General features: G+C 51.5%; 9 protein-coding genes across 9 annotated transcripts; 3 read left to right on the top strand and 6 right to left on the bottom strand.

Annotated features, from left to right (window-relative positions):
* Positions 1–3,572: 3,572 nt before the first annotated feature.
* On the bottom strand, positions 3,573–4,694 carry BO86DRAFT_452825 (uncharacterized protein; the record flags this gene model as incomplete). Its single annotated transcript, XM_025676952.1, has 5 exons — positions 3,573–3,921; positions 3,963–3,988; positions 4,114–4,143; positions 4,351–4,589; positions 4,690–4,694. The coding sequence occupies 5 exons, from the start codon at positions 4,692–4,694 to the stop codon at positions 3,736–3,738; spliced, it is 486 nt and encodes a 161-aa protein (XP_025532263.1). The 3' UTR covers positions 3,573–3,735.
* Positions 4,695–7,924: 3,230 nt separating this feature from the next.
* Positions 7,925–8,630, bottom strand: BO86DRAFT_375148 (uncharacterized protein; the record flags this gene model as incomplete). The annotated part of the gene is made up of 4 exons (XM_025670469.1): positions 7,925–7,953; positions 8,044–8,241; positions 8,306–8,475; positions 8,611–8,630. 4 exons carry the CDS (start codon positions 8,628–8,630, stop codon positions 7,925–7,927), a joined length of 417 nt encoding a protein of 138 aa, XP_025532262.1.
* Positions 8,631–9,613: 983 nt separating this feature from the next.
* BO86DRAFT_302572 (amino acid permease) lies at positions 9,614–11,449 on the bottom strand (the record flags this gene model as incomplete). The annotated part of the gene is made up of 3 exons (XM_025667532.1): positions 9,614–10,958; positions 11,019–11,133; positions 11,191–11,449. The coding sequence occupies 3 exons, from the start codon at positions 11,447–11,449 to the stop codon at positions 9,614–9,616; spliced, it is 1,719 nt and encodes a 572-aa protein (XP_025532261.1).
* A 1,907-nt stretch (positions 11,450–13,356) lies between these two features.
* Positions 13,357–13,979, bottom strand: BO86DRAFT_278997 (cytochrome b-c1 complex subunit 10; the record flags this gene model as incomplete). The annotated part of the gene is made up of 3 exons (XM_025667307.1): positions 13,357–13,504; positions 13,609–13,662; positions 13,912–13,979. Coding segments are annotated over 3 exons (270 nt in total), but the record flags the coding sequence as incomplete, so codon positions are not given.
* Positions 13,980–14,465: 486 nt separating this feature from the next.
* BO86DRAFT_352618 (putative disulfide isomerase) lies at positions 14,466–17,259 on the bottom strand. The gene is made up of 4 exons (XM_025669491.1): positions 16,723–17,259; positions 16,580–16,661; positions 14,999–16,525; positions 14,466–14,937 (listed from the first exon to the last, which is right to left on the bottom strand). Exons 1-4 carry the CDS (start codon positions 16,932–16,934, stop codon positions 14,575–14,577), a joined length of 2,184 nt encoding a protein of 727 aa, XP_025532259.1. The 5' UTR covers positions 16,935–17,259; the 3' UTR covers positions 14,466–14,574.
* A 131-nt stretch (positions 17,260–17,390) lies between these two features.
* Positions 17,391–18,453, top strand: BO86DRAFT_385213 (complex I NDUFA5 subunit family protein). Its single transcript, XM_025671056.1, has 3 exons — positions 17,391–18,054; positions 18,122–18,226; positions 18,279–18,453. The coding sequence occupies exons 1-3, from the start codon at positions 17,510–17,512 to the stop codon at positions 18,340–18,342; spliced, it is 714 nt and encodes a 237-aa protein (XP_025532258.1). The 5' UTR covers positions 17,391–17,509; the 3' UTR covers positions 18,343–18,453.
* A 370-nt stretch (positions 18,454–18,823) lies between these two features.
* BO86DRAFT_406092 (coatomer subunit beta') lies at positions 18,824–22,343 on the top strand. Its single transcript, XM_025674146.1, has 6 exons — positions 18,824–19,018; positions 19,138–19,200; positions 19,251–19,272; positions 19,331–19,362; positions 19,422–20,690; positions 20,746–22,343. The coding sequence occupies exons 1-6, from the start codon at positions 19,001–19,003 to the stop codon at positions 21,991–21,993; spliced, it is 2,652 nt and encodes an 883-aa protein (XP_025532257.1). The 5' UTR covers positions 18,824–19,000; the 3' UTR covers positions 21,994–22,343.
* Positions 22,344–22,847: 504 nt separating this feature from the next.
* BO86DRAFT_108757 (uncharacterized protein) lies at positions 22,848–23,385 on the top strand. Its single transcript, XM_025665907.1, has one exon. It carries the CDS (start codon positions 22,983–22,985, stop codon positions 23,301–23,303), a length of 321 nt encoding a protein of 106 aa, XP_025532256.1. The 5' UTR covers positions 22,848–22,982; the 3' UTR covers positions 23,304–23,385.
* BO86DRAFT_108760 (serine/threonine-protein kinase) lies at positions 23,386–25,920 on the bottom strand. Its single transcript, XM_025665908.1, has 5 exons — positions 25,622–25,920; positions 25,390–25,533; positions 24,149–25,309; positions 23,722–24,086; positions 23,386–23,665 (listed from the first exon to the last, which is right to left on the bottom strand). The coding sequence occupies exons 1-5, from the start codon at positions 25,641–25,643 to the stop codon at positions 23,468–23,470; spliced, it is 1,890 nt and encodes a 629-aa protein (XP_025532255.1). The 5' UTR covers positions 25,644–25,920; the 3' UTR covers positions 23,386–23,467.

Here is a 25,920-nt window from a genome sequence, read left to right as displayed (position 1 = left end):
CTACGTTATTGGAGGGGCGGAATGGTGGGAGGCTACCTATGCAGCCGTAGATCGGGCTCCCGGAGGCGACGGATCCTACTAACCTCAACTAGGACTGGTAGGCCCAGTGGGTGAGAAGAAAAAAAAACTTAAGCAGCAGCCGGTTGAAGCATACCAGACGAGCGGGAGAAAGAACCCTTCATCTTTCCTTCCATCCAAGCAGTTTGTTAGGTTGTGTGTATGTAAAGTACGGGTACTCCGTACTCTCTGTAACTACTGTACGCCGGTTTCAGGAGCTGGGTAAGACCCTCCGATTTCCTTTTCCGATCACGGTCCTGTTTCTCGGCTTCTCTTACCTGTGTACTGAAACCACGGCTAATTCGAATAATGTCCCTTGTTGACGTCCTATATCCTGCGATATACACAAGTACTACTGAGCGGTTGACAAACACGCACCAAAATATGCTTGATGTCATGAGGCAGGCGGACATCTGCATCCTTTCTCCGCAGTTGACTGGCCCGCCGCCGGCTCCATACTGGTTCCTCAGCGCTCAGTCCCTCATGGCACATCCACAATTCCACATGAGCTAGAGGCTAGAGTAAGGTAGGGCGACACGAAACCTTATCAAAGTTATCATAATTGCGAGAAAGTGGAGTGAGTGGCATCCTGCTCGAACCTGAGCTCCTGGCTTCATGGGCGGGAGGAACAATGGTAGAGGCTGCCCACTTCGACTCCACGGCTGTCAAATTGTCAAATCTCGATCCAGGAAGTATAAACTCCATACCTGAGAAGATGAGCGGACGATGGAGACCTCCCTCCCTCCCGCATGGGGCTTTCCCGACCTCCATCTGCATGTTGGATCCATGTTGGATCCATGTCAATCGAGAGTTGTAGGTACTGTACGGAGTACTATGTACAGTATTTAGATCGAGCCATTTGGCCACTACATCAGTCATCACTTTTTCGATCCTGAACTTCATACACACCACACCTCCAATGACGGTATGGGCCGCCAATGCTGCCGCTCATATGCGGGCTTCAACGCGTCTCTGCCACTCGGTCCTCCTTCGTCATCATACCACATCCAGGCCGTGAGGCGCCGGGGAGGAAAAGGTGGCATGGATCTCTGCGGTATCATAGGGGAGCTCAACGGCGAGCATGCATTACAGTACTTTCTACTCCGTAGCTGGCTGTGTGTATTGATCTACACGGAAGAAAGCACATTTGCCCTCGGTCCGTGCTACACGTATTGCTGGTCAATTTGCAAATTGCGTAAGCCGCGGCAGGAAATGAACAAATGAAACTCTTCCAGTGCCTGTCCCGAATCTCGATTCAATATTAACCGTCTGAAATCAGGAGTTCTCCTCACGGAGCAACCCTCACCCCTGTCTGCTTGAGAAACACTGAGAAGACGATCTGAGCGAGAACTGATTCAGCTGCGACAAAACACAGCCACCCATCGAAGCAACGACAGATAGATATACATCACCTGCATGGCATGGCGCATGGACCTTCTAGACTGATCCGTCACTGAGACTGTCCTTGGTCGAAGATGCTTTGAACTTCATCTGATTGCCAATTCGATGATGCCACGCACCTTGTTTCATCCCCGATGCCGCCAGTCTAGATCATATCATATGCCTGTGTTCTAACTACGTACTCATACATTTTCCGAGTCCAGGACTAACCCGAATACCACCCGCGCTTGAACAATTCCGTGGTGCGGATGCGAACCGTATCCTTACCCCTTTCGGTCCAATAAGTATGATGAATCAGAAAGCATTGTCTCAGTCCATCATATTTCCTGCAGTGGAAGGATTGTTGTTCGGAATTGACAGGCCAACAGCTCAGGATTCCAGCTCTCCTTTATTCAACGCAACATAGTTCGAGGGTCCTTTCTATGTTATGTTGCTCTTCCCATTGAACATCTGCATAGTGCATGCCCCCCTCCCCCTCCCCCAGTGACCGCCCCAAATAACCACCGTCATTTTAGTATTCAAGATGGGTCTCCCGTTTAGGCTTCGTTCGTATCGGCGGCTATTCTCCACCAGGAGATTTTCGCTGGGAGCTTCTCCCGCTTCGATTGTGGACCTTCTTGACCAACCCTACCTAAGCCTTAGGCAAGTCCAAGTGGAATCCGGATCCATTTGGGGACAGTTAATGTTCCGTATCACAACAGCAGTAGCATATCCGAACCTCCGACTATCTGATCTGACCATTGCATCGATCCCATACGGTCGGCATCCGGCATTGGAATTTCTCAGCTCGAGAGAAGACCGCTCGCTCACGTAGCATTCATTACACGATACGGAAATACGTGAAACAAGTTACAAGATTATCTCAAGAAGGGAAAAAAAGGCTCATCAAGCGCATAGTCATCCATTTCGGAACACCGCGGATGAAAACCCCCGGGGGTCGACGGGAAAGGTAGGATGGTTGAGTCAGTAGTACGTACGTACCTTTTTCGACCATCACTTTTGGTTACTAGGTTTTTTTTCGTTTGTGCTCTTCTCAAATCTCTTGCTTCGATCTCGTGGCGGCTGCGGAGCGCGCTGGGTGGTCGAAGAGTTCGTAGTGAGAAGGATTTGGGTTCGCCGTCATACCGGAAGCAGAGAGCAGAGTAATGGTACGTACCACTCGATAATTTGCAGGAACCCAGCAATGGATTTTTTTACTCTGCTGCGGTCAAACCCGCACTATACCACAAGAAGATAAGAGAACATCCGACTACTGTTTCTTGTTGACTCTTGGAGAGAACCCAAAATTCCCTCACAATAGACGACTGCGATCACCGAGAAGTCGATGAATCGATTGAGTAATAGCATCATCTAGTTTGGGGAAGATAAAAGTGTTCAAGGTCCCCAATGTGAGACTCCATACCGAGCTTAGCAACATTTCCAATGGTAAGTTACTAGGAATTGGTAGTTACAGTACTCAAGTGTCTATCAGGGAAAGAACGAAAGAGGTCGGTGTCAGACACAACCGAAGTTGATTGTACTGTGCTGTCCGTACTCTGTACTCCGTAGTAGCCCATTCTGCAACAATCCATCCTCGCTCAACTTGCCGCTTACGCCTTTCTCCCCGCCCATCGGCGCGGACAGGGCCTTGCTCTTTCCTTCCTTTTCCTTCCAAGGAAATAAGCACAGAAAAGAGACCAAAACAAATGATGACCAGCTTATCATAATCATCGTCATCATCATTTTCTTCGGCCTTTGCTTTTTTCCTTTTGACTGCCACAACCCATTCGAGTAAGACTGGCATGATGCATCATTGTCCCAGACTTACAGTAGTTACTACCAGTCGAAGAAACAATAACCCCCCCCCCCCTGCACCTCGCCCAATGTGGCGATCCGATCACGGCGGCATGGCCAACCCGTTTTTGGTGCTCCACACAAACTCAAGCGGAAGCCGGTGGGATAGGCTCCGCTCATGGAAACTTCCACGAACAAATCTCGTCGACCAAGCCAGGCGGTGTGGGATGATCCCCTACGAGGAGACTAGTACGTACTCCAGGCTCCGTATTTCCCAGCCCTAGACTACCGTAAGACTGAAGCAGGCAGAAAAAAGCATCATGCAAGCCGATAGGTAGAATTTGAGGTGTATGTATGTGCTTTTCTTTTTTTGTTTCTTGTTGTGTTTGTACAAAATTGGTACTCTGTGGTAGGCAGGGCGGAACTCCGGCACCTTCGAGTCTCTCTTCGTCCCTACCTTGGTGAGGAGGGGAACTCGGAACTAACTCGCCTAGAGGTGCTTGCTCAATGGTTGGTGAAGAAATTGTCCGATGGGATCGTCGTCTGCTTTTTGCTTTTTCCATCATCATCACAAAGCTTGGCCTTCGCTTGTGAGGCTGCTGAGTGATGATATCTGTCTGTCTCAGTCTCGCCGGTCAGTCTGATGGTTGAGGTCGTGGCTGCGATAGATGTGCACCTTGGCACTGAGTGCTACCTCTGTTACAGCCTACGTCCCAGACGACCCTACTTACCCAAAGGCCAGGGCTAGCCCTGCTTGCTGTACGGAGAGTATCAGCTCGACGAGAAGAACAGTTCATTGTGATTCATCTACGTGGCAGGGACAGAACAGCAAAAAACACGCAGCAGTGTGGTTGGGGTGAGGTAAATAGATCCAAGACATACCAGCACCAGCAACCATCAACACTACGGTCCCTATCAAAAATGGCTCAAATAGGTAATCATGATGATATGCTACTGATACACTCGGGTCCTAGTCAGCACTCTAGGCCGGAGTATGGATCCCCAACATGCAAAATTAGGAAGTGGGAGTGGGCGAAGACTACCGGTAGGGCGACATCACCGACAGGTACAGACAACTACAGACTACAGTACTCCGGTACAGGACTCCGTACTCCATACCGTACCGCTTGCAGATCGTTCTCTTTGCGCTTTTCTCCCCCGTCTCTCTCATTCGCCCGAGTCGGGGATGGTCCGCAAGATCGTAGACAAGGAAGTGCTGTGAGTCGGGGCCTCCTGGAGGGATTGACCGGGAACTTCCCTCGGCACTTTTACCCTGGCCAGGGTGGTTTTTCCGAAGCTGACCGGAGTAATGCCGAAAGACCACGCTATCCTTCTCGATTGGGTCTTCACCTTTCGCACTTTTTTTTTTAAGTATCGGCTCGGTTTCGGAAGTGCATTGGGAGACTCCAAGAAGCCAATCAGACTCTGAGAATTTGGCGAGGCGAGAACGCCACACACCTCATCTAACCTTCTCAGTCCGACCGAGGATGACCAGGCTTTCTTTCCCCAGTGGCCTGAGCCTTGGAGTATGCTGGTGGTTGTTTATTGTGTTGTGAATGATGATGACGATATTGCTGTTGTGTGTTGAGCAGTGTCTCTTTACCAGTAGTAGCAACAGTGCTGAGCAATTTGGGATTCGCTCAAATTCGACTTTATACCTATCTCCTTGGTCGCGATACGGGATCAATCCTCGCAGAGTTCATCGCCACGAATAGACAACTTGATGGAAGAACTCGACTGGTGTGTGCACTGGAATTAGATTTAGCCAGGGTCTGCTTGTTTCTTCTGTTTCGGGGAGGAGGGATACCTGCAGTGGGATGGGTGCAGGTGTGCAGGTGTGGCTTTAGACTCTTCCCCTACTGAGCCTAGTTGGGAAGCTAAGTTAACATGCACCCAAAAGCAACCAACACTAAAAATCCCCAAAACCCGCTGTTTGGTCTAGTTACCATCCTCCTGGTCACGCTTGAGGGAAAGTAAAAATCCTACTGCCTAAGGTTGGATTGAGGGGAGCGGCGCTGCTCACTAGGGTGCTTGCTTAGTGTCAAACTTGGCACACCCGGAGAGATCCTTCCTTCCTGCCAGTGCCCCTCCAGATACTCTACCTAGTACATGTACGAAGTATCATTTCCGATGCCATGACTGGCCGGAGTTCTATGGCGGAGATGTACTGTACGATGTTAGTAGTATGCACAGTACTTAGTATGTTGGACATCAGGTCATGCCTTCGACTAAGGGCTGATGAGCCTATGTCTCTGGTCTTTCTGTATCTATCTACTACGGATACTGCTGCTAGTCATCCATGCATCCGACGGAAGGGACAAGGAACAACGAAGACTCCGCGGGCGTAGCTGATGAGGATGACTTTCGATCGGATGATATCTTCGATTTGTTTCTTGGTTTCCTTTCCTTTTGAGTAGAGTCCCGCCAGGGGAAAAAAAAAAAAGCTGTAACGAATCCAAGGGATTTGAAGTCCCATCGGCCCATGGTCGCGTCGATCCGCCATATGGATGATTGCAATCTTTACAAGCCCGATGCGCACTCCAGGGCCAATTGCTCAGCACATATCGGACGACGATTGAGAACCGGGAGAAAGGGCCGCGTCATGGATCTTCACGGAAATGCTTTTTGTAGAATTAAGACCTTTTCTACTCGTACAATTCCTAATCTCCTTCGGTATAGCCCATCATCACACAACAAAACAAGGTTCAAGCAAACGGCACGCGAGGAAGAGAGGAGAGCGATCCCCCTCCGCCTTCTTCCTCCACCGCACCGCGCGGGCGGGGAGGGGCACATAACATCAACTTTTGCTGCCTGAGGCGCGATCAGATAATGAACAACTTTGCAGGGATAATGTAACTATTGCACGGAGATTAACCTTGATATCTGATACAGTACTTGTACGTATTTACTCCTTGAGCACACAAAATACACAAAATACAAGTAAATGAGTAGTTCAAGCTATCTCTTCCAGTTTCTTGATCCAGACTAAATTATCCTCTCTTACTCGTAGAAAATAATAGCAGATGAAATTGCCACCGACCAACCAACAGAAACTGACCGACCGTCTTTTTAGACCAACAACAACAGCAACACCAACAATAACAAGCCACAATGCGGGCTTACGGTGTACAGTACAGTAGCCGACATACCTCGGACGGAACCCAAGGTTAACTTAACCTTGATGACAATGCCTGATAATTAACCTACGAAGTAACCTTCCAGAATAGGTATCCTAGACGGGAAACGGAAGCCGTTATCAAACTACTTTTTGGGTCAGTCTTTCGTAGCCTGAATAGATGTGCTTGTATGTGTTTGAAGTCCCGTATAATCACGGTGGTTGGGCAAAGTTGAGTGAAATAACAAGCTGAATTATTATCTCCTTTGGGAGTGGAACTACCTACTAGATCATCGCTGTAACGTCTCTAGCGGCTTGTTGTTGAGAGCGAGCGAGCGGACGAACGGGGAAATGCGAAAAAAACTGCAGTGAGTGTCTGCCAGGTGCCCAGTGGCCAAGTGTCAATGGAGGAGAAGGAATCTCCACTCTCTTCGCGAACACAACCCAGCCCCTCCATTCCCATGGCTCCGGGCTCCGGGTTCTCTTGTCTTTTCGCCTTGCCCTTTTTTTTTTTTCCTGTGTGTGTCTGCTGCCCCTCTGCCCCTCTGTCCCCCTCCCCCCTCCCCCCTGCCCCCTCCGTCTTTCCCCTGTCAATCATATCCATCATGATTAACCACCCAGGGACGGAGAGGAGGGGCAGTGTGCCAGTGAGGGAAGGAGGAGGGGTGGAATCGAGGGGGGAAGGGGAATTGGTCTCGTGCTCGTTTTCTGGGCACATTGTACTCGTATGTGGAATAGTTATGAAGTGCTTATGAATGTATGTATGTATGCATGTCTCAGCCATTGGAAGTGTCCTTCATCAGATCGCTCAATCAAACTCATTGAACATGACTGCTGTAACCTGTTGTGAATCGGCCAATGAGGGATTTCTCTGATCATGACGTAGAGGACTGAGGATACTGTACTCATCACCTACCTACCTACCTATTCATGCACTCTCAACCGATTTGGACTCGCTAACCTGGATTCGATGAATTGACGGGTGATTCGGAAGCAGCGGGCGTTGATTGGGGAGGTTTGTGCAGCACAAACAGTCCATTGCACACACACTTCGGAATCCTCTTCCCATCTGCCTCAGGCAGATAGCATTCTTCCACAACCACCACGAATCACTGTCGCGATGGTGTGGTGAAGTACTATAACAGGGGCATTGATGGAAATAGTGACGATGATAACGGCCGGATTGTATTGCTCTTCACTTTGCACACATTGTTGACTCGATATCATTTACCCATCCAACCATAACGCCAGGAATCTCTAATCCAAGTGTATAAACCTAGAGCAACAAGCCAAACCAAGAGCCAGAGTTTAGTTACTGTACTGTACAGTAAGTTAGTTATACCTCAAGCTGAGTAACCTCAACCCCCATCCAATCCTATACTACACCCAAAACACCCACACACCAAGACTCCCTCACAAACATGCATCTTGGCCCCCAAATCCTTCCCCATCAACTAAGGTAGAAGGGCTGGTCCGGTACCTGCAGGTAAATTCGAAACCAGCCCAGATGAGTGGTGTGGTGCCCACTGTTTCCCCCCCCCCCCCCCCTCCAATAACTCCAGTCGAGGCTTCTCCCTATTAAGACGCCGCTGCTGCTGCCTTCCGGGCTGCAACCGGGATCAATTAGGTTTGTTTCTAGGGCCCCAATGACAATGACGATGGGCAAAGGCTCTTCCCCTTGTCGCAGCCCGCCTTACCTGCCCACCCACCGCATGCCCGCCCGCCCCGTCGCCTGTCTTGCCCGCCCGCCCGCTCATCCCGAACAAGCCCATTCATTCGATCGGGTGCTGTTTTGGCGGACACTGTCCAGGGTTTTTGGATGGTGGAGTCGTGCGTAGGGAAGGAGAACCGATCGCATTGCAGAGTGGGGAGTGAGTGGTCTACCGGGGATATTACTGGAGGGTGTAGTTGCGCGATGGTTGCTTGTATGTACTACTGCGTACTATGTACAGTACTTACCCGAGTGAAAAGAGGGAAGGGAATACTTGGGCTGCATTTCATGCTTTGTGCTGTACCTTTCTGGATGTGCTTGCATACCCCATGGTGATAGACCATCTACAACCGAGGGATAACGAAAGTATCTGAGAAGGACGTGCGTGGTGAAGTGGTTGTGTTCTGCTACACGGGTCCTATACATAGTAGTTATATGTTTACAGATACGAGTATAGATCAGGACCCGATCCACATCCCGAACGGCGCTCGAGTCCATATCGAATCAATCCCACATGACTTGAGAGAGCAGTCAGTTCCAACTCAGAACTCACTGAGCATATTCAAAGAACATTGTGTGTTAAGAACCCTCCTTCTCCCAAAGTAGGTGGTGTGTGCTGTGTATAATCTTAGGTCAACCACTATATCTACTCAGTTATAGTGACCCCATCAATCCAGCCAAGCCCATAAACCAGAAATAGACTCCGAGACATACGGGATGTCAAACATCCTGTTGTAACACAAACACCTGCAGCTGTCTCACCAGACCGCCTATCAGCCTATCAACCTCCCCTTCCAGAATACCCCCAACGACGACGGAGGCAGCTGAGATCCCCCGAAGGTTACACCCGCGATGCACGACGCTCTTCCACAGAGATTGCAGGTCCTATCCGTCGTGACTATTGTCGGATGCATTGTATGTCTCACTTTTCGCGGTTTCACCCTTGCTTAAGTCGAGTCTGCCAGGCATGGCTGGCTATCTTGGGGGTGGCGGGTGGGAAGATGGTCTTCCATGTTGATATGCTGGGATTTTGATACCTGGGAAAGAAAAAACCTTAAGGTGGAGCGATATTCGCTTCATGTAGCTACATACAGGTGTGCATGTAGACAATCGCGTTCCAGGGTGCAGGATGGGTGGGTTTCTACAGGACTTGCCTGGAAGTAAAATGGCATAACCACGCTCAGAGCGCACTCGTGAGTGAGCTCTGTACCTTTCGACTAGTTATATCCGAGGAGTGAACGCATAACCGGGAACCGAACATCAAACAAAAAGGAACCAGCCCGTAGCTGCTAAGCTATAGATACTATCGTCTCGTAAGAATCAGGACCGACCGGACAGTCATGCTGTGTAGCTATTGCAGGATGGAAGCTGGAATCTCATATGAACTCGTGCACTTGCGGTATATCGCCTGAGAGTCCAGATTCAGTCAAACTCCCCAAAAAGTGGTTCGCAAATCGAAATCAACAATTATGTCCCAACAAGTCGATATAAACACGGAAAAGGTATTAAGCTGGGTATGGTACACCAGGATCCACAGAAATTATGTTTTACAATCACTACTTCGCAGAAGACTTACTCGACGGATGCGCCGGTTCTGCCTCGTGGCCAACGACTTCGTCATCCTCCCCCAGTCCGTCGATGATCGTTTGGTCCTGGACGGCGTGGATCGCATGCTCCACGTTGACGACGGGACCCTTGAACCATTTGTGCGCGTCGATGAACCACCAGATGATCACCGCCAGCATCGGCGCGCCCCAGACCAGACACGTCCAGTTCATCAGATCGGGCGTCAGGTCGCTGCCGGTGACGCTGGGGAGACAGAGGATCGGGATCATGAGGAGGACGAACGCCACGCCCGCGCCCCCGATCCAGGGGCCGAAGGGACCCAGATGCCAGGGTCCCTTGCGAAACCGGTTTCCTACAAAGAATACCCGGATCGCGATGGGGACGGCAAAGGCGAAGAACTGCGCGATGGCACCGATCGAGAACAGGGCTCCGATGGCCGTGGAGCCGGCCAGCATGAGGAGACACATCAAAATCCCCAGAACCCCATTGAGTATGACCGCGTTGACGGGTGTCTGAGTGTGGGTGTTGACCTTCTTCCAGATGCTCGACAGAGGGAAGCAGTCATCTCGAGCGTAGGCGTAAGTAACTCGGGATGCGGCTACCATGCAGCCCTGGCCCATGGAGAAGCCGCTGATGATGGTGAGAGCTAGAACAGCGAGCGCAATCTTCTGCGGAAGGACCTGCAGCAGATAGGATGCCCATGGCTGTCCCAGATCAGAGTCCAGAACAGCGTTGATGTCGGTCACCGTGTAGGCAACCACGAGCTGTAGGAACCAACCGAACACTCCCCCCACTCCAGAGGTCATGACAATCGCCCGCGGCGAGGCAATGTTGGCGTTGGAGCATTCCTCGCTGAGATGAAAGGGCGAGTCGTACCCAGACATCGTCCAGATAACACCAACAAAGGTCATGAGCACCGCGACTCCGTCGGGAAAGTCAGTCAGATTGGTAATTGTGCCCCAGACCTCCTTGGAGGGGGTGAATTTCGGCTCGTTCGTCGTCCCCGCGGGAATTGCGATGAGTGTCACGATCAGTGCGAGAATATTGAACGTTGAGCCCCACGAATTAACTCGAGCAACCCACCGGGTGGGCATGCTGCTGATCCCGGTATGAATGATCATGATGAATGTGGTTAACAAGAAGGTTTGCCAATTGGTAGGCACGTAGTTAGGGTTTGTGATCGAGGCAGCCGCCAGAATCATGGCACTTAGGGCGTAGTCGACCGACGGTGCTGCGGTGATTTGCCCGATCCAGTTGGACCATCCGGTGATCCACGCAGCAAAAGGTCCATAGCCAGGTGGTGCAAGCACAGCCGCTGCATAGTATAGACCACCGCTGGTGATCAAGGTTAGCTCGGATCTAGGACTAGGCAGATGTCAGTGGAGAGGCACCCACCTGGTGGGCATTGCGGAGCATAGCTCGGCCATAGACATCGCGACACACTGGATGAACAACATGGCGACAATCCACCCCCAGACCATACCGGCAGTTCCTGCATAGCCCATGCCTTCTACATGTTAGCCATTTCCTTCACAACGGCGACCCATCAGGGAGAAGGTGGAGATACCGTAGTATATTGTACTCGCGAACGAGGGGAGCAAGCCGAGTACCGAGAAGCTCACGCAGAAAGTGGTCCAGAGCCCAAACTCGCGCTTGAATTCTTGCTTGTATCCGAGGGCCACAATCACTCTTTCATCTGCATCCATCGCATGGTCGGTGTAAGGGATGTCGCCCTCGGGCAAGATACTAGTGACGGGCGCATGATTGACATCCGCATATATCGGTGCCTTTAGAGCAGTTTTGCTATAATGCTCAGAGACAGACATGGTGAAGACTTGATGAAGACTTGCGAAATGCTCGGCTAAGCGTCCTAGTCAGACACCCCAGAGGAGAGGGGCAATGATAAGCAGGTTTCGGACGCGGGGTCATTCGCAGACAGTTTTGAGACAAAGAGCATGCACTGCTAGACAGAACAGCTGAGTCTTGTGAGACGCTCTTTTTCGAGCAAAACTGAGTGAGCTTGGGACCGATACATTGCCTTGAGAATGCACTGCAATATAAGATGGCCATCTTATCTATCGAGAGAACAGCTGTACCGCGTCAGGCGAAGGGTCCGACAGAGACGGCACCAATCAATCTTTATGGCGGGTGATACACATCTATCGACCCCATAGTATGGATCTTGATGCTGCGACTAGCCGAGGCGGGGGAACAAGACGCTGATACGCTTGGCACCAGGTCATTCACCTATCTACTGGACAATTGGATTGGAGGAATTTCAGGGAGAAGAAGCTCACACGCGGAAGTCGATGTCGAGATGCCCAAAGCCCGAATCACATCTGGTCGAGTCGACTCCAACTGGAATTAAAACCTGTAATTCCCGAAACCTAGTAACCTGACTTTACTAGGTAGGGAAACTTCGCGCGCTTCGGAAGAAGAAATTATCGTGCGACGATTCGTATTGGTGCTCGGACAACCGGCCAGAGGTTCGCAAGCTGTACTTATCGGAGGAGATGGTTGGCTGCAGGGCTGCAGATGATAAGGCTGGATGGAAAGGATGCTGCTGACTAGGTATGAGATGTGAGCCACAAAACAGCCAGAGATAAGAGAACTTGGCCAGGTTGGACCTACTTTAATGAGCATAGTCAGTTAACCTTGATAAACAATGCCCCTGACAAGACGACATCTAAACGAAGCTGACCCACGATAGAGGAACGTCAGAGGTCCGCTATCATATCAAGCTCGAGAGGCTTGATACTTCCTTACTGTTATTTCTGCATTCGAATATGGCTGACTAGCTGTGCGATAACCACGACACAAGACTTTGCTGTCTATGTCCGAGCACAAAGGTAAGGAAAGTCGGTGGGGACGTAAGTGGGTGTTGTTGGATGGTGATATTCTCCGGCCGTGGCGGAGTGACAACTAATAAGTGTAACTACTAGTCGGACTCTTTACTCCATGTGTGCACACAGAGCTGGCTAGACAACACAATCAACGCACCGAGAATCTATCACGTTCTTCTACCCTCCGTATAATTCTCTCGTAAAGAAGATACACCTACTTTTTAATGTGGAGGGTATGCAACTAGCTCATAAAGTGTCTCCCCATTCCCCTGCTGCCGCGGATACACAGCAGACTGAACAGGCATCTGCAGCTTTTTGATATCAACGTACTAGCTGCACAAGGAAGACCTCCTCTCTGTATTGCCAGTGTCACTGGGTCGACCTCAGCTCATGGTGGACCCGCGTCAAGGGAGCTTCGTTGCTGGTTTGAGACGATTAGATATGTCAAAGCACTCGCCAGTGTTGAGAGACCGGCTAAATGGCTAAGTGCGTAGCCTGCAGAGACAAATCTAGAATACTTATCGAAGTGAACGAATGGTCTAAGATGCAAGTCCTCTGCTGCCACACATGAGAGACCAGAACTGAAGCTACTTCTGTCGTGAAAGTACATTGACACAGACACGGACAAAAATAGTTAGTTATTACCGGAGAACAATTCTTCTGGGCAGGCTTCCTCTAGTATGTGCTATAAAAAACTCATCGCTATTCTACACGTACAGCACCTCAAGTCTCTTCTGCTGTCCAGCTATGCAGCGGTATATCCGTACAGGGTGACCGGGTCTTGTGTATAATGGAAAAACAACATTTGTCTCGATATTAAGGACATAATTTAGAAGGGCTGCTTGAGTGTTAGCATTCGTGCTGGTTGCATGAAATAGGATCCCACATACGTTGTCCTCAGGGGCGATGGTGCGGTCAAAGTACTCATCGAGGAAGGGGACCTTCTGGAGGATGTCACGGCGGACACGGGGGACCTCGCCGAAGAAGAACAGAAGGAAGACACCGGCGCTGACACCGAAGCCGCTGGCAATGGTACCACTGTTGTTTTGATCGTACGTTAGTCGACGCTCTCGCAATGCTATTACCGTTTCTGACAATGGCGCGAATACGGCACGTTCGAATGAAAGGCGGAAGACACTCACGCAGTGACAGCGGACCGGGTGGTAAGACCGTGCCAGTGGCGGGGAGTCGAGTACCTGATTCATCGAGTAAGTCTGTTAGCCGTAATTCTCTCCTGCATCTTCCGCTGTTCTAATCTGTGTATGCAGCAATTCGGCATGAGTCATCCTCCGCTCAGGCACAAGCGGAGCTCTTTATCGACCAGACGCCCTGCCATATCAATGATCGCTGAATGGAGTGAAGCGGAGCTCCGCAGGGCCGGTTCAGTGCCAGGGTTGATGTCTGCGCTGGGACGAAGGTAACGACGATTCTGGGATATATCTCACTTAGGACCGAAGGGAGAACGGTAGCCACCGGCGTTCTGAGCCGCGGCGCGGCGAAGAGTTTGAGAGAAAACCTACACGGACAACGATTCACATTAGCAATTGGCAATTGTTATCCCTTTCCATAGTCTATCACCGTGACATAGCCGGGTCCGGGGTTGGCCACTGATCAACTGGATGCGACAACTTGATGTCATGCGACTCTGAAGTTGTCGGCCCAGTGACAATTCAAGGGCATGTACATACCATTTTGTTTGAGGTCGAAGGAGGCACACTCTGCTCCAGTAAACGATATGAGGCTGCAATTACACGTTGAAAGCTGTCGACGAAAACCGGGAGACTCCGCGACGTTCTCGTCCGACCGCCCGCGGCCAATCAGCCAGCCGAATTGACACTCACGTGACTATCAGCTTGTCGAATCAGATATCGCGCATTTCCACACCTCATGCACCCAAGAAGTATGAAAGTACAAGAGCGTTGGGACTGTCTACCAGTTCGTTGTATGTGCCAGCAAGCTACTACGAGGTGAAAAAAACGAGGGGGCGGGACTAGTCCCAGTTCATCAAGATTTGTAGCATAAAGGACACCAAAATATAATTGAAGAGGAAAATTGGGTAATAGAAAAAGAATAAAAAAGGCTAACTGTACACCACCCCGATTCACAATTTAATCTACTTTGCCCGTGGAACCACCATTCAAGAGTCCTTCCTTGCCATCGAGGTTGAAAAAGCCACCGCTAGAGTTCCCAGCAACACCGAGAATACCGCCTCGACCTCCGCGTCTTGCCGCTCTGCCTCGAGCCACGAATGTGGCACCGACAATGGACAGGATCAAGATAATGACGAACAAAATCGGATGCCCGCTGATGAACGAACGAGTGAAGAAGAAGATCGACTCAAAAGTGCCAACGGTAGACTTGGGTGTGAGCTTAGGGGGGTTGGCAACCACAAGAGGAATAGTTTCGAGAATCGAAGTGCGGGATGCCATAATGGATGCTCCGCTAGAGGACGTATCCCAGTAGCGTCGGTTCTAAAAAAAAGTCAGTCCAGTTCACAACGAGTGGTATTTGTACCACCTGCAAGAAACCTACATCTTGGTCGTTGATAATGACACGCTCTCCGTTCTCCACATCGATACCGAACTGTGTCCGTAGCCACCGCTCCCAGAAATCACCATCAACCCAAGCAAAACCGACCTGCTTCTTGTCGTCCTCGCGAATGGTGATACGCATGTTTTTGGCAGCCCGAAGCGCACGCTGGTCATTACGGTCCTCCGCCTCTTCAATCCGCAATTGCTTAGCATCTCGAAGTTCGGCGCGCTCCAGCTGGAACAGCTGAACCTGCTTGTCCATCCATTCATGAGCCGCGTTCTTCAGCTCTCTCTTAGACTGCAGGAATTCATCCGAATGCTTGCGGCTTAGAATACCTAGTACAACGTATTTACCATCCATAATTTCACGAGCGTTGGATGCCGTAAGTTCGGGGACAATCGGCAGCCAAACAGACCGCATCCATCCCAGAATCTGCCGGAAGTCTCGCATATCCTTGGGAGCGAGTGCGTTGTAGTAACTTGGGCGGCCGTCCCGGGACACCAAAAGACGAGGCCAGGTAGAAATCTTGAACCTTTCAGCGAGGGCGGCGCTGTTGGTCTTGACTAGTCTGGCATGTCCGACCAAGCTAAGAGTCAGACGCTCAAGAGCCTTGAAGTCCTCGGAAGTCGTTGCGTGGTCGTAGAAATAAAGGAAGATGACGTCCTCTTTCTCTTCCAGTTCCTTGAAAGTGGTAGCGTCCACATCCTGCACTCCGGAGCCGATCTCCACGGCCTTGTTGGCATAATTGACCAGATCACCCAGACCACGCAAACCGTTGTACTCAACCCGTTCACCGCCACGGAAGAAATAAATAGTCGGGAATTGGTTGACTCGGGCGTCCTTGCAAAGCCGAGTCTCGACATCGCAGTTTACTTCGCCGACGTTGAGAGTACCCTGCATCTCTCTGGCCATTTCTTGCCAATTAGGAGCCAATGCCTGACAGTGACCGCACCAAGGAGCGTAGAACTTGATGAACCAAGGGTCTTGCGTAGTAGTAACAAGCTTCTGGAAGCTTTCCGCCGTCAGAGGGACAGAAATGCCCTGAGGGTTCACTGGACCAGATGGCTTAGCCTTGGTCTGCGTGGTATCCTTGACAACAGAAGAATCACTAGCGGCAAGCTGCGCGGCCTGCTCATTGTGCTTCTCTCCAGCCTTAGCGCCAGCTTCAGGGTCTTTGTCCTTAGCGACAGGGGCGTCGGGTTGAGCTTTGGTATCAACACTTGTGTCGCCCGGCTTGGGCAGGTTCAGGCCTTGCGCAGGCCGAGAGCCAGGTTTGATCTGTTCCAGCTTCTCTTCGACAAACTCGCTCAGCCCTTGCATACTCTTCTTTCCCGTGAATTGCTCAACCATCTCGCCATTGTGATACAAAGCGAAGGTGGGAAAGTATTTCACCTCCAACTTGCGGCACAGGTCCCCGTACACAAGACAATTTACCTCCGCGAAGTGGAAGTTGTAGAATTTATCGAAAGAGTTCAGAGACTTGGTATCGGACGACTTTCCAGAGGACGAGGACAGAGGATCCGAGGTCTGAGAAGAATTAGAATACGCAGTAGGGGATAAAACTGCAGTGATGCGACTTACATAGTAGAACTCATAGAGTGTCTGCCAGGTTGGCGCAATCTTCTGACAGTGCGGACATGACGGAGAATACTCTTTGATAAACCTGAAAGGCCTGTTAGCCTGGAGCGGCCAATCTAACGTGGCGCATTGAAGAGTGTGCTGACCAGTAACCATCCTTAACGGTTTCGTCGAAATCATCAGGGGTCAAAGACCTGACAGGCGGAACCTCGATGCCATTGAAGAGAGTCGACTTGGGCTCGGTCGAGCCATCTCTCTTCGCGAGATGGTGCTTGGGAGAAGTATCACCGGCGGAGGTAGCCCACGTCGGGATGGAAAGGAGAGAAAGGAATGACCATGCCAGCAAAGACGCCCTCATGCTGGCTGTAGGTCAAGGACAAGAAGCCTTTGAGGTCCTTATTAAGAAGAAGTGGGGTTAATACTGAGAGTCAAGATAAAAGTTATCAGAAAACAGGTATTGGCCGTTCACAGGTGGCACATTGGAGTGGAAGTGACGGGTGGTCTAGAAACGAGTGGATCGCCAGGAGTCGGGGAACCACTCAGACAGGGGGCAATCAGCAAGAATTCGGTGCTCCAAGAATATGCAGCAGATGTCTCGCGGAGTACGTCGATAGGACGACAAGCCAGCGGACGGAGGAGAAGACGCAGGCGAGAAGGAGGCCACCCCTATTATAAGATTACCATTTAACCAGATACCATTGAAATGATGGCCGGAGGAGGAGGAAGAGGCGCAGGAGGAAGGCTCGGGGCTAGGTTCCTCCGTGATCCGGGACGGAACCTCAACCCTTCGTGCAGCCATTCCGATTCAGTGTGCTCATCGTGAATGAACGACCCGATAAGTCACCCCGCTGCCGTTTGCCATTGGGCTTGATACCACACGCCCCTCTGGGTCTTTCTCATTCCTTTCAATACCTCACACACCCTCCGCCCAGCATGAGGTCGACACTCCGGTTGCTGGCCAATGTCAAGCCGGCTCGCTACTTGGAGCCTTTCGCTCCCACCGGCTTGACCGGCCTGAACACTCACCCTAGCCCTCGTCCCACCCTGATCTTCCTTTACACATCGACCTTGAACAAGCTCAAGTCCTTCCCTGAGTCCTCTGTCTACCGTCAGTCCACCGAGGCATTGACCCGCCACCGTCTGCAGATCATTGAGTCCACGAAGCCGCCTGGATTTGAAGCTTGGTTGGAGCGCGTGAAGAAGGCCGTGGGTGATGAGCCCGAGCGCTTCTCTAGCCTTCTACAAGCCAACGGCACGTACGCAGGTGCTGAGCGCCTTGATGGCAGCGACAATGCCCGTGGAGAGGAGTGGGATGGTGAAGCCTTGGAGGCGACCACTGAAGGCCCCGCTCGTACACCAGCAGAAGAAGCCCGTTTCACACAGCTTTTGGAGGAGGCTTCTTCTCCCAAGAACAATGAATCGGACTTCCACCCTGAGGAGAAGAAGTGGGAGGCCGAGCCCGCTCTGACGGCAGAACAGTATGCCGATATCTCCTTTCCCAGAAGTGATTTATTGGGCGGAACGTGCTGATGTTTTTGGTTATAGGATCTCTGAAATTGAGCAGCAAATTGGTGCCGGTCTTATTGAGGAAATCATTCAGGTCGCCGAGGGTGAACTGAAAGTTGTTGATGAGTTGTACAAGTCGAAAGCGTAAGTCGGTGGTCTAACAATAGTATGGAATGCAGTACTGATATGGTCACAGCTGGGAGGAACTTGAGGAGAAGGCTAGACCTGGCCAGTGGTCTTATTTCGAGCGCCCCGAGTAAGTGCTCGGCATAATAGGGTCTTCTCATGAACGACAGACTTGACTTGAAGAATTCCCATTGTTTGTAATTATAAGTTTACGTGTGTCCAATCAAAACCAATCACAATTGCATGATGATGTATAAGTCGTTGTATGAGCTAAGGTTCCCGGTGGATTGTGTCTGGATTGCTGATAACCGCTGGTTGAACGGGCTTATCATGCTGAATGTCCAGAATAATGATTGATAGGGTGTGATGCTAGGCAGGATCTGCCATGGCATACATATGGAACTGTAATGACAGCGTCCAAATCGAATTAGTTAATTTCTACATGCGCATTGTTCAGAGTCGTGGACATAAGACTGGCCCCCGAGGGGGGATGATCCAGAACCAAAGGCGGTGAGTCTCCCCCTGTCGCTAGCCGATTCCAGATAGCTGGCGGGATTCCCATCTCCTTGTGGACACATCGCTGTCACTTCTTGAGTATCTGCATTGACCTCGGGAGGCCATTCAGGCTGAGGAACTTTTTCTTCTCTTTGCGCTTTTCGCATATCTTTCCTTCGGGAGTTCTTGACGTCCCCGGGCTGGGCTGTTTGAGCGGCTCGTGGCCTGGTTCCCCCTCCTTCTCACAGGCCGTCCTCCGACGCCGCACATAATCGCGACCTTCCTTCCCCACACAAGATGAAATTGGATGTTAAGGTATGGATTTCGACCCTCGAGGAGATGCAGACTTTGCCCAAGGAGAGATAGCATATGTTTGGTGTCGGAGTCTACGAACAATGTTCAGTCCGCTGACTGTTGTTGTTATTCCTGAATAGAGACAGCTGTTCGCCCGCTCCGAGCGGGTGAAGGGCATTGACTTCCATCCAACAGAGCCATGGGTAAGTATTCTAGCCATGAGTAACGTTGGGCAGGCGCTGATGTTTCCCAGATCCTTACCACACTATACAGCGGTGCGTTGGGAAATAGCATGTCGACCATCGCTGCGAATGCGCTAATACGATTACATAGGTCACGTTTACATCTGGTCCTATGAGACTCAAGTAAGTTGCCCTACCGTTACATCACGTACGTTAAGATCGCTAAACGTTCGTATCGTCAGTCAATCATCAAAACCTTCGAGCTTACCGATGTACCTGTACGAGCCGGTCGGTTCATTGCCCGCAAGAACTGGATTGTCTGCGGTTCAGATGACTTCCAACTCCGCGTTTACAACTACAACACCTCCGAGAAGATTGCTTCGTTCGAGGCCCACCCGGACTACATTCGCTCAATTGTAGTACACCCCACGCAGCCATTCGTTCTGACCGCATCCGATGACATGACAATCAAGCTCTGGGACTGGGAGAAAGGCTGGAAGTGTGTCCAGGTTTACGAGGGCCACAGCCACTATGTCATGGGACTCTCAATCAACCCCAAGGATACCAACACATTCGCATCCGCATGCTTGGACAGGACCGTAAAGATCTGGAGCCTTGGCTCGCCACATGCCAATTTCACCCTGGAGGCCCACGAAACCAAGGGTGTGAACCATGTCGATTACTACCCGCAGGCGGACAAACCATACCTTCTCACCACCTCCGATGACCGGACCGTTAAGGTGTGGGACTACACTACGAAAGCGCTCATTGCTACTTTGGAGGGACATACAAGCAACGTTTCTTTTGCTTGCTATCACCCGGAACTGCCCGTCATTATCTCCGGCTCTGAAGACGGAACTATCAAGATTTGGCATGCAAACACATACAGACTCGAACAGTCTTTAAGCTACGGCCTGGAGAGAGCGTGGTGTGTCTCTTACCAGCGAGGTCGGCAAGGCGTTGCGATTGGTTTCGATGATGGTGCAGTAGTAGTGAAGATGGGACGGGAAGAGCCAGCTGTTTCCATGGACGGCTCAGGAAAGATTATCTGGGCCAGACATAATGAGGTTGTCTCGACAGTGATCAAGGGTGGCGATGCTAGCATTAAGGACGGTGCACCGCTTTCGCTGCCTACGAAAGAGCTGGGATCGTGCGAGGTTTACCCTCAGACCCTGTCCCACTCCCCCAATGGACGGTTTGTCTCGGTCTGCGGTGATGGCGAGTACATCATCTACACTGCTCTTGCGTGGCGCAACAAGGCATTCGGGCAAGCCTTGGACTTCGCTTGGGGCTCGAAGGACAATAGCAATGACTATGCCATCCGCGAGTCGACCACCAGTGTCAAGATCTTCAAGAACTTCAAGGAAGTCAGCGGCGGGCTTGATGTAGGCTTCCAAGCCGAAGGTCTCACAGACGGTGTATTGCTGGGTGTTAAGGGTCAAGGCGGAATTGGCATGTTTGACTGGGAGACTGGAAACCTGGTCCGCCGCATTGAAGTCGACCCAAAGGCTGTAAGAAATAGGAACTGAAATGACCCCAGTGGATTGTCGCTAACAGCTCACTTAGGTATACTGGTCCGAGTCCGGAGAGTTGGTGACTCTTGCCTGTGAGGATTCTTTCTATGTCCTCCGATACTCCCGCGAGAACTACATCGAGGGCTTGAACGCCGGTGAAGCCGACGAAGATGGCGTGGAGTCCGCTTTCGAGGTTGTCACTGATGTCAACGAGTCTGTTCGCACGGGTCAGTGGGTTGGAGACTGCTTCATCTACACGAACTCGACGAATCGCCTCAACTACCTGGTCGGTGACCAAACCTACACCGTCTCCCACTTCGACCAGGGCATGTATGTCCTTGGCTACCTGCCCCGTGACGGCCGCGTCTACCTTGCCGACAAGGATGTCAACGTCGTATCGTTCGGCTTGTCTCTCAGCATGGTCGAGTACCAGACGGTGGTGTTGCGCGGCGATCTGGACACGGCAGCGGAGCTGCTCCAGGACGTTCCCCAGGATCAGATGAACAAGGTGGCCCGCTTCCTGGAAGGCCAAGGGTACAAGGAGATGGCACTCGAGGTTGCCACCGACCCGGAACACCGCTTCGAGCTGGCCCTTGCCCTGAACAACCTCGAGATCGCTCTCGAGATCGCCCGCGAAGCCAACGTTGAGCACAAGTGGAAGATCGTCGGAGACGCCGCCCTCGCGGGCTGGAACCTGGCGCTGGCTCAAGAGTGCTTTACCAATGCCAAGGACGTGGGCTCCCTTCTCCTGCTGCACACCGCCAGCGGCAACAAGGACGGGCTCCGCCAGCTGGCCGCCCAAGCCTCGGAAGCCGGCCTGCACAACGTCGCCTTCTCCACCTACTGGTCCCTCGGCGACGTCGACGGCTGCATCGACCTCCTGGTGCGGACGAACCGTCTCGCCGAATCCGTCCTCTTCGCCCAGACCTACAAGCCCTCGCGGGCCCCCGCCCTCGTCGCCCAGTGGAAGGCCTCCCTGGAGTCCAACGGAAAGACCAAGATCGCCCGCCTCATCGGTATCCCCCCCGGCACCCCCGACGCCGCCGCAGATGATGACCTCTTCCCCGAATGGGACGAGTACATCCGCCTCGAAACCGAGGGCGGCGGCGCCGCCGCTCCCGCCGTCCCCGAGCCTCCTTCGTCCGAGTCCCTGATCGACGTCCACGGCGACGATGAGACCGCAGACAACGGTGCCCCCGAAGTACAACCTGAGGCGGATGACGCGGAGGTCGTTGCCGAGGATGAAGCCGAAGAGGGCGAGGAGGACGAGGAGGACGAAGCGCAAGAGAAATCCGAGTAAAAACCCCCACTCTACCGACCATCCCGCTTAAGATAGACCCTTCTTGTTTGAGTCATTGCTTTTTTGTGGCATGGTATGTGTGTATGTTTGTGCTTGTATTTAACTCAAGGAGGACTGTGCCGTAGGATGAGACCTATGCGACGAAAAGAAAGCTTCCACAACGCCCTCTTCTTCTGTTTCTTCCATCTGGTTTCACACTCCCCCTTCCATTCTGCTTATTCCCCGTTTCAGATGTATTGTCAAATAGCTAAATCTTGCTTGCGTGGGATATTCCCCCCCCCTTCCACTATTCTCTTTTCTGATCCAAATTTCCCCTTACAGAGCTATTTGTTTTTCCAGACCTGTTCGCTATGAATCAATATTATGTGTCACTTGTGCTCCTTCCATAGTATAGTCTTCTCGTGATGTTGCTTTCCGCCTGTCCCAACTGTCAATCGGGCCAAACATCCGTATGTTGAAGATCATGGTCTACTAGGTAGTATCTATGTGCTGCTTACAGCCGCCAGACCCATCACATCTAGGCATTCAGAACATACGCATTGGGTCATACTGGAACAGCGCCCGCGGCAAAAAAAAAAGTCAATTGTTGTCTATGAGCCAGTCACATCGCGGGAACAAAGTAGGAGAAAGTTCATCTACCGTATTTCTTTCTTTCTCCCCGTCCCTCCATTCCACGTAATCAAACCGAAAAGCAACAGCAGGAAAGGTATCGAGCTATAGGGAAAATAAAAAACAAGATGTCTAGGTCGAGACCGCTGACACAGGAACTCATGCATTTTTGATGTTCAGTGGGCAAAAATTGGGCTCGGAAAATCCCAGATGGACGCCAGTTCCTCCGGAAGGAGACAGAAAAGAAGCCTCAGCAAGGTTCGATTGGATCAGGCCAGCAGACCAAAGTCAAAAGCATCAAAGGATGGATAGACCGAGACCAAGATGAATATCGGGGATCTGTTGAAGTCCGGTTTGTTGGCGCGGAAGAGAGAGGAGCGATGGCGTGTCGCTGCTTCTGCCGCTTGAGCGTCTCCAGTAGAAGATACCTGGCGGCCCAACACTTCACTGAAGTAGACGAACTCGAGACAAGAGTGAACAGACACGGTCGCGATGAATGTAGGGAAAGACAGGAATTGAGAAATGGACCAAAGGGACCTGCCTCGATTGTATTGGATGCAAAACCATGTAGGTTAAAAAGGAACACACAAAGCGCTCAACTAGGATCACTGCCATGGAGGAGAAAAGCAAAAGTCTCGACAAAAAAGCCTCACGTACTCCCTGTGCTAGTAGAGGAGATAAGAGAAAGACAGCGAAAATGATGAGAGAAACCCGAGCTACATCGCAGGCAGGATATGCAGATGGAAAGGGAACAGATTGAAGAAATTGTTTCAAACAATTCCTTCTCCGTGTTTTGATGTCACCTTGTGTTTGTGTTGAGTCCACCTCAAGAACGTTCAGTCGATGGTGGCAGGCAACAAGGCCTTTACTCGGTAATGCTTCCGAAGGAGGGATCCTTGACACTGCCACCAGCATCGCCAAGACCAGCAACCGGACGGTTGTAAGACCAGCCTTCGAACTGTTGTTGCATCGTCTGCGACAGAACAGGACCATCGACGTAAGAATCTTGTGGGGCCTCCGATGTGAATTCACGGTCGAAGTTGGTGGTGTCGCGAGCACCCAGCTGCATCCGTCAGTATACGATGACGATAACAGTAAAGATATAGTGACTCAACATACCACATTGGGCCGGAAGCTTGGCTCATACTTCCTTTGGAGCAGCTTGCGCCAATCAATGTTGGCAAAGAAGTGGTGCGACTTGATCTCCGCGGCACCATTGGCACCCAATCGACGCTGGGGATCACGGTCGAGTAGTCGCGTCAAGAGATCCCGAGCAGCGGGGGGAACAATGTCGGTGCTAGGGAATGTTAAAGGTTCTTGCAAAATCTTACGATACATGTCGTTCGTGTTCTCGTCGTAGAACGGGGGGAGACCTGTCAGCATCTCATAAAGGAGGACACCCAGGGTCCACCAGTCAACAGTTTTGGTGTATCCGTTGCCAAGCAAGAGCTCGGGGGCGAGGTATTCAGGGGTACCACAGAAGGCTATTGTTTCAGGACTGGTTAGTCGAATTGGAATTATGTGCGTACTCCCCGGGGGTCCTTACTGTTCGTCCGATCCTCATCCTTCATGTCCAACTTACACAGACCGAAGTCGCACAGTGCGATATGGCCAGTGTAATCGAGAAGAATGTTCTCGGGCTTGAGATCACGGTAGATGACCTTGAATCCGTGCAGACATTCCAAAGCACAGAGAAGCTCAGCCGTGTAGAACCGAGCGCGGTTGATATCGAACCGCTGTTCCCGCTGGAGATGGTGGAACAGCTCACCTCCGTTGACAAAGGCTAGAACAAAGTACAATTTCTCCGGCGACTGGAAGGAGAACTTCAAAGGAACAATGAAAGGATTGTTGATCTGGGCGAGTACTGATCTCTCCGCCAGGGTGTGTGTCACCTCGGAGCGGGAGATGATGTGAGCTTTGCGAATGGTCTTGAGGGCGTAGATCCGACCCGTATCCTTCTTCATGACCTGCATGACCTTGCCAAAACTACCCTTACCAACGACCTTAAGAAGTTCGAAATCCTCCAGCTTCATGCTGCGATGTTTGTTCTCGACGAACGAGACACCAACCTTGATGGAACCGGAGCCGAACTGAAGATCCAACCATTCCGCACCGAGTTGACCAAGCTGACGTTCTTGTGGCTGTTTGTTGTCCTTCTTGCTCTTGGGGTCCTCTGCGTGGGGCAGAGCTTCCTCAAAACGAGGATGGACCTTGACAGCACCAAGGAAAATATCCTCACTGCGACCGGCACCTGGACGAGCGGCAGGGTTTCGAAGATAGAGCTGAACATTCAATTCGGTTTTGCGCGAAACGTCGAACTTGTAGGCAGTGTTGTCGCCCGCCCAAAGGGGGTTTTCCGGTGATCCAGACACGGCATCGACGAAGACCTGATTCTTCTCGAAATCCAAGAGGGCGTAAGGAAGGTACTTGGTGGAGTAGCGACCGTGGATGGTGGGGGCAGCATTGATGCCTCCACTCGTCGACTGTGGACGGGCGCTTTGTACGAAGGACCCGGCTTGGCCATGAGCGGAGTGGGAGGAGGATGAACTGGGACGCATGCCATAGGCATTGTTGCTCTGGAAGTGCGAGTTGAAGATTTGTTGATAATGAGGCGAAAGAGCGAAACCTCGACCTTCATGGAGGGTGACGATCAGAATACCGGGCTTGACAGGGGCCACGGGCGGAGAGACCAGCGATTCCGAGGCATCTAAAGCGAGAGGATCTGTTAGAGCGGTCGGCGATCGGGGGAAAGGGGGAGGCAAAAGCAGCGGGCAAAAGCAAACATACTGATCCCGTTGGCAATGGATGGTGAAACCGTGGGCGTTTGCGAGGCCACAGGAGTCTCTTCGCCGGAATCACCCTTGATGGTGGATGTAGAGGACGACCGCCCGAAGGTTTGGGTCAAAGGAGCGAGGTGGGTTTCCTTTAGTTCTGTCGGCCAAGAAAGATGAGAAAGAACGTCCGTTAGCCTGCATGATTGAAAATAGAAACACCAAAGCACCTTTGGGGGTCTACATACTTCTAGTGATTTTCCACGACATTGTGACGGTGGATTTGAGGAAGTGGTGAGGGGAGAAATCAGGAGAAGAAGAGACGAGGAGGAAGAAGGGAAAACCGATCTGTCCAGGGACAGATGTTTATAAACGGGGCAAGACAAGAGAGTATGGATGAGAATAGGGAGGAAAGGCCAGAAGGAGTCTGGGGGAGGCCTAGGAATAGCAAAGGACGAGCGAGAGCCAGACCAGTCAAGTGCAGTTGATAGAATGCAGAACCGCCACAGCCACAGCGGTCAGCAACAGGAGAAGAGAGAGAGAGAGA

This window comes from Aspergillus japonicus, assembly GCF_003184785.1.
Source record: "Aspergillus japonicus CBS 114.51 unplaced genomic scaffold BO86scaffold_3, whole genome shotgun sequence".
NCBI lineage: Eukaryota > Fungi > Ascomycota > Eurotiomycetes > Eurotiales > Aspergillaceae > Aspergillus > Aspergillus japonicus.
Note: the sequence above shows the minus strand (reverse complement) of the source record. Positions and strands in the feature narration are given on the sequence as shown.

Coding starts and splice junctions, on each gene's coding strand:
- BO86DRAFT_352618 (XM_025669491.1), bottom strand. CDS start 16,934: ATGAGGGCGTCTTTGCTGGCATGGTCATTCCTTTCTCTCCTTTCCATC. Junction 16,662..16,722: donor ACCGTTAAGGATGGTTACTG/GTCAGCACACTC, acceptor CAGGCCTTTCAG/GTTTATCAAAGAGTATTCTC. Junction 14,938..14,998: donor TCATTATCAACGACCAAGAT/GTAGGTTTCTTG, acceptor ACTTTTTTTTAG/AACCGACGCTACTGGGATAC.
- BO86DRAFT_385213 (XM_025671056.1), top strand. CDS start 17,510: ATGAGGTCGACACTCCGGTTGCTGGCCAATGTCAAGCCGGCTCGCTAC. Junction 18,055..18,121: donor CCCGCTCTGACGGCAGAACA/GTATGCCGATAT, acceptor TTTTGGTTATAG/GATCTCTGAAATTGAGCAGC. Junction 18,227..18,278: donor GAGTTGTACAAGTCGAAAGC/GTAAGTCGGTGG, acceptor ATATGGTCACAG/CTGGGAGGAACTTGAGGAGA.
- BO86DRAFT_406092 (XM_025674146.1), top strand. Junction 19,201..19,250: donor TCCATCCAACAGAGCCATGG/GTAAGTATTCTA, acceptor GATGTTTCCCAG/ATCCTTACCACACTATACAG. Junction 19,363..19,421: donor TCTGGTCCTATGAGACTCAA/GTAAGTTGCCCT, acceptor TCGTATCGTCAG/TCAATCATCAAAACCTTCGA.
- BO86DRAFT_108757 (XM_025665907.1), top strand. CDS start 22,983: ATGGCGTGTCGCTGCTTCTGCCGCTTGAGCGTCTCCAGTAGAAGATAC.
- BO86DRAFT_108760 (XM_025665908.1), bottom strand. CDS start 25,643: ATGTCGTGGAAAATCACTAGAA. Junction 25,534..25,621: donor GTCGTGGAAAATCACTAGAA/GTATGTAGACCC, acceptor CTTGGCCGACAG/AACTAAAGGAAACCCACCTC. Junction 23,666..23,721: donor CAAGCTTCCGGCCCAATGTG/GTATGTTGAGTC, acceptor TGACGGATGCAG/CTGGGTGCTCGCGACACCAC.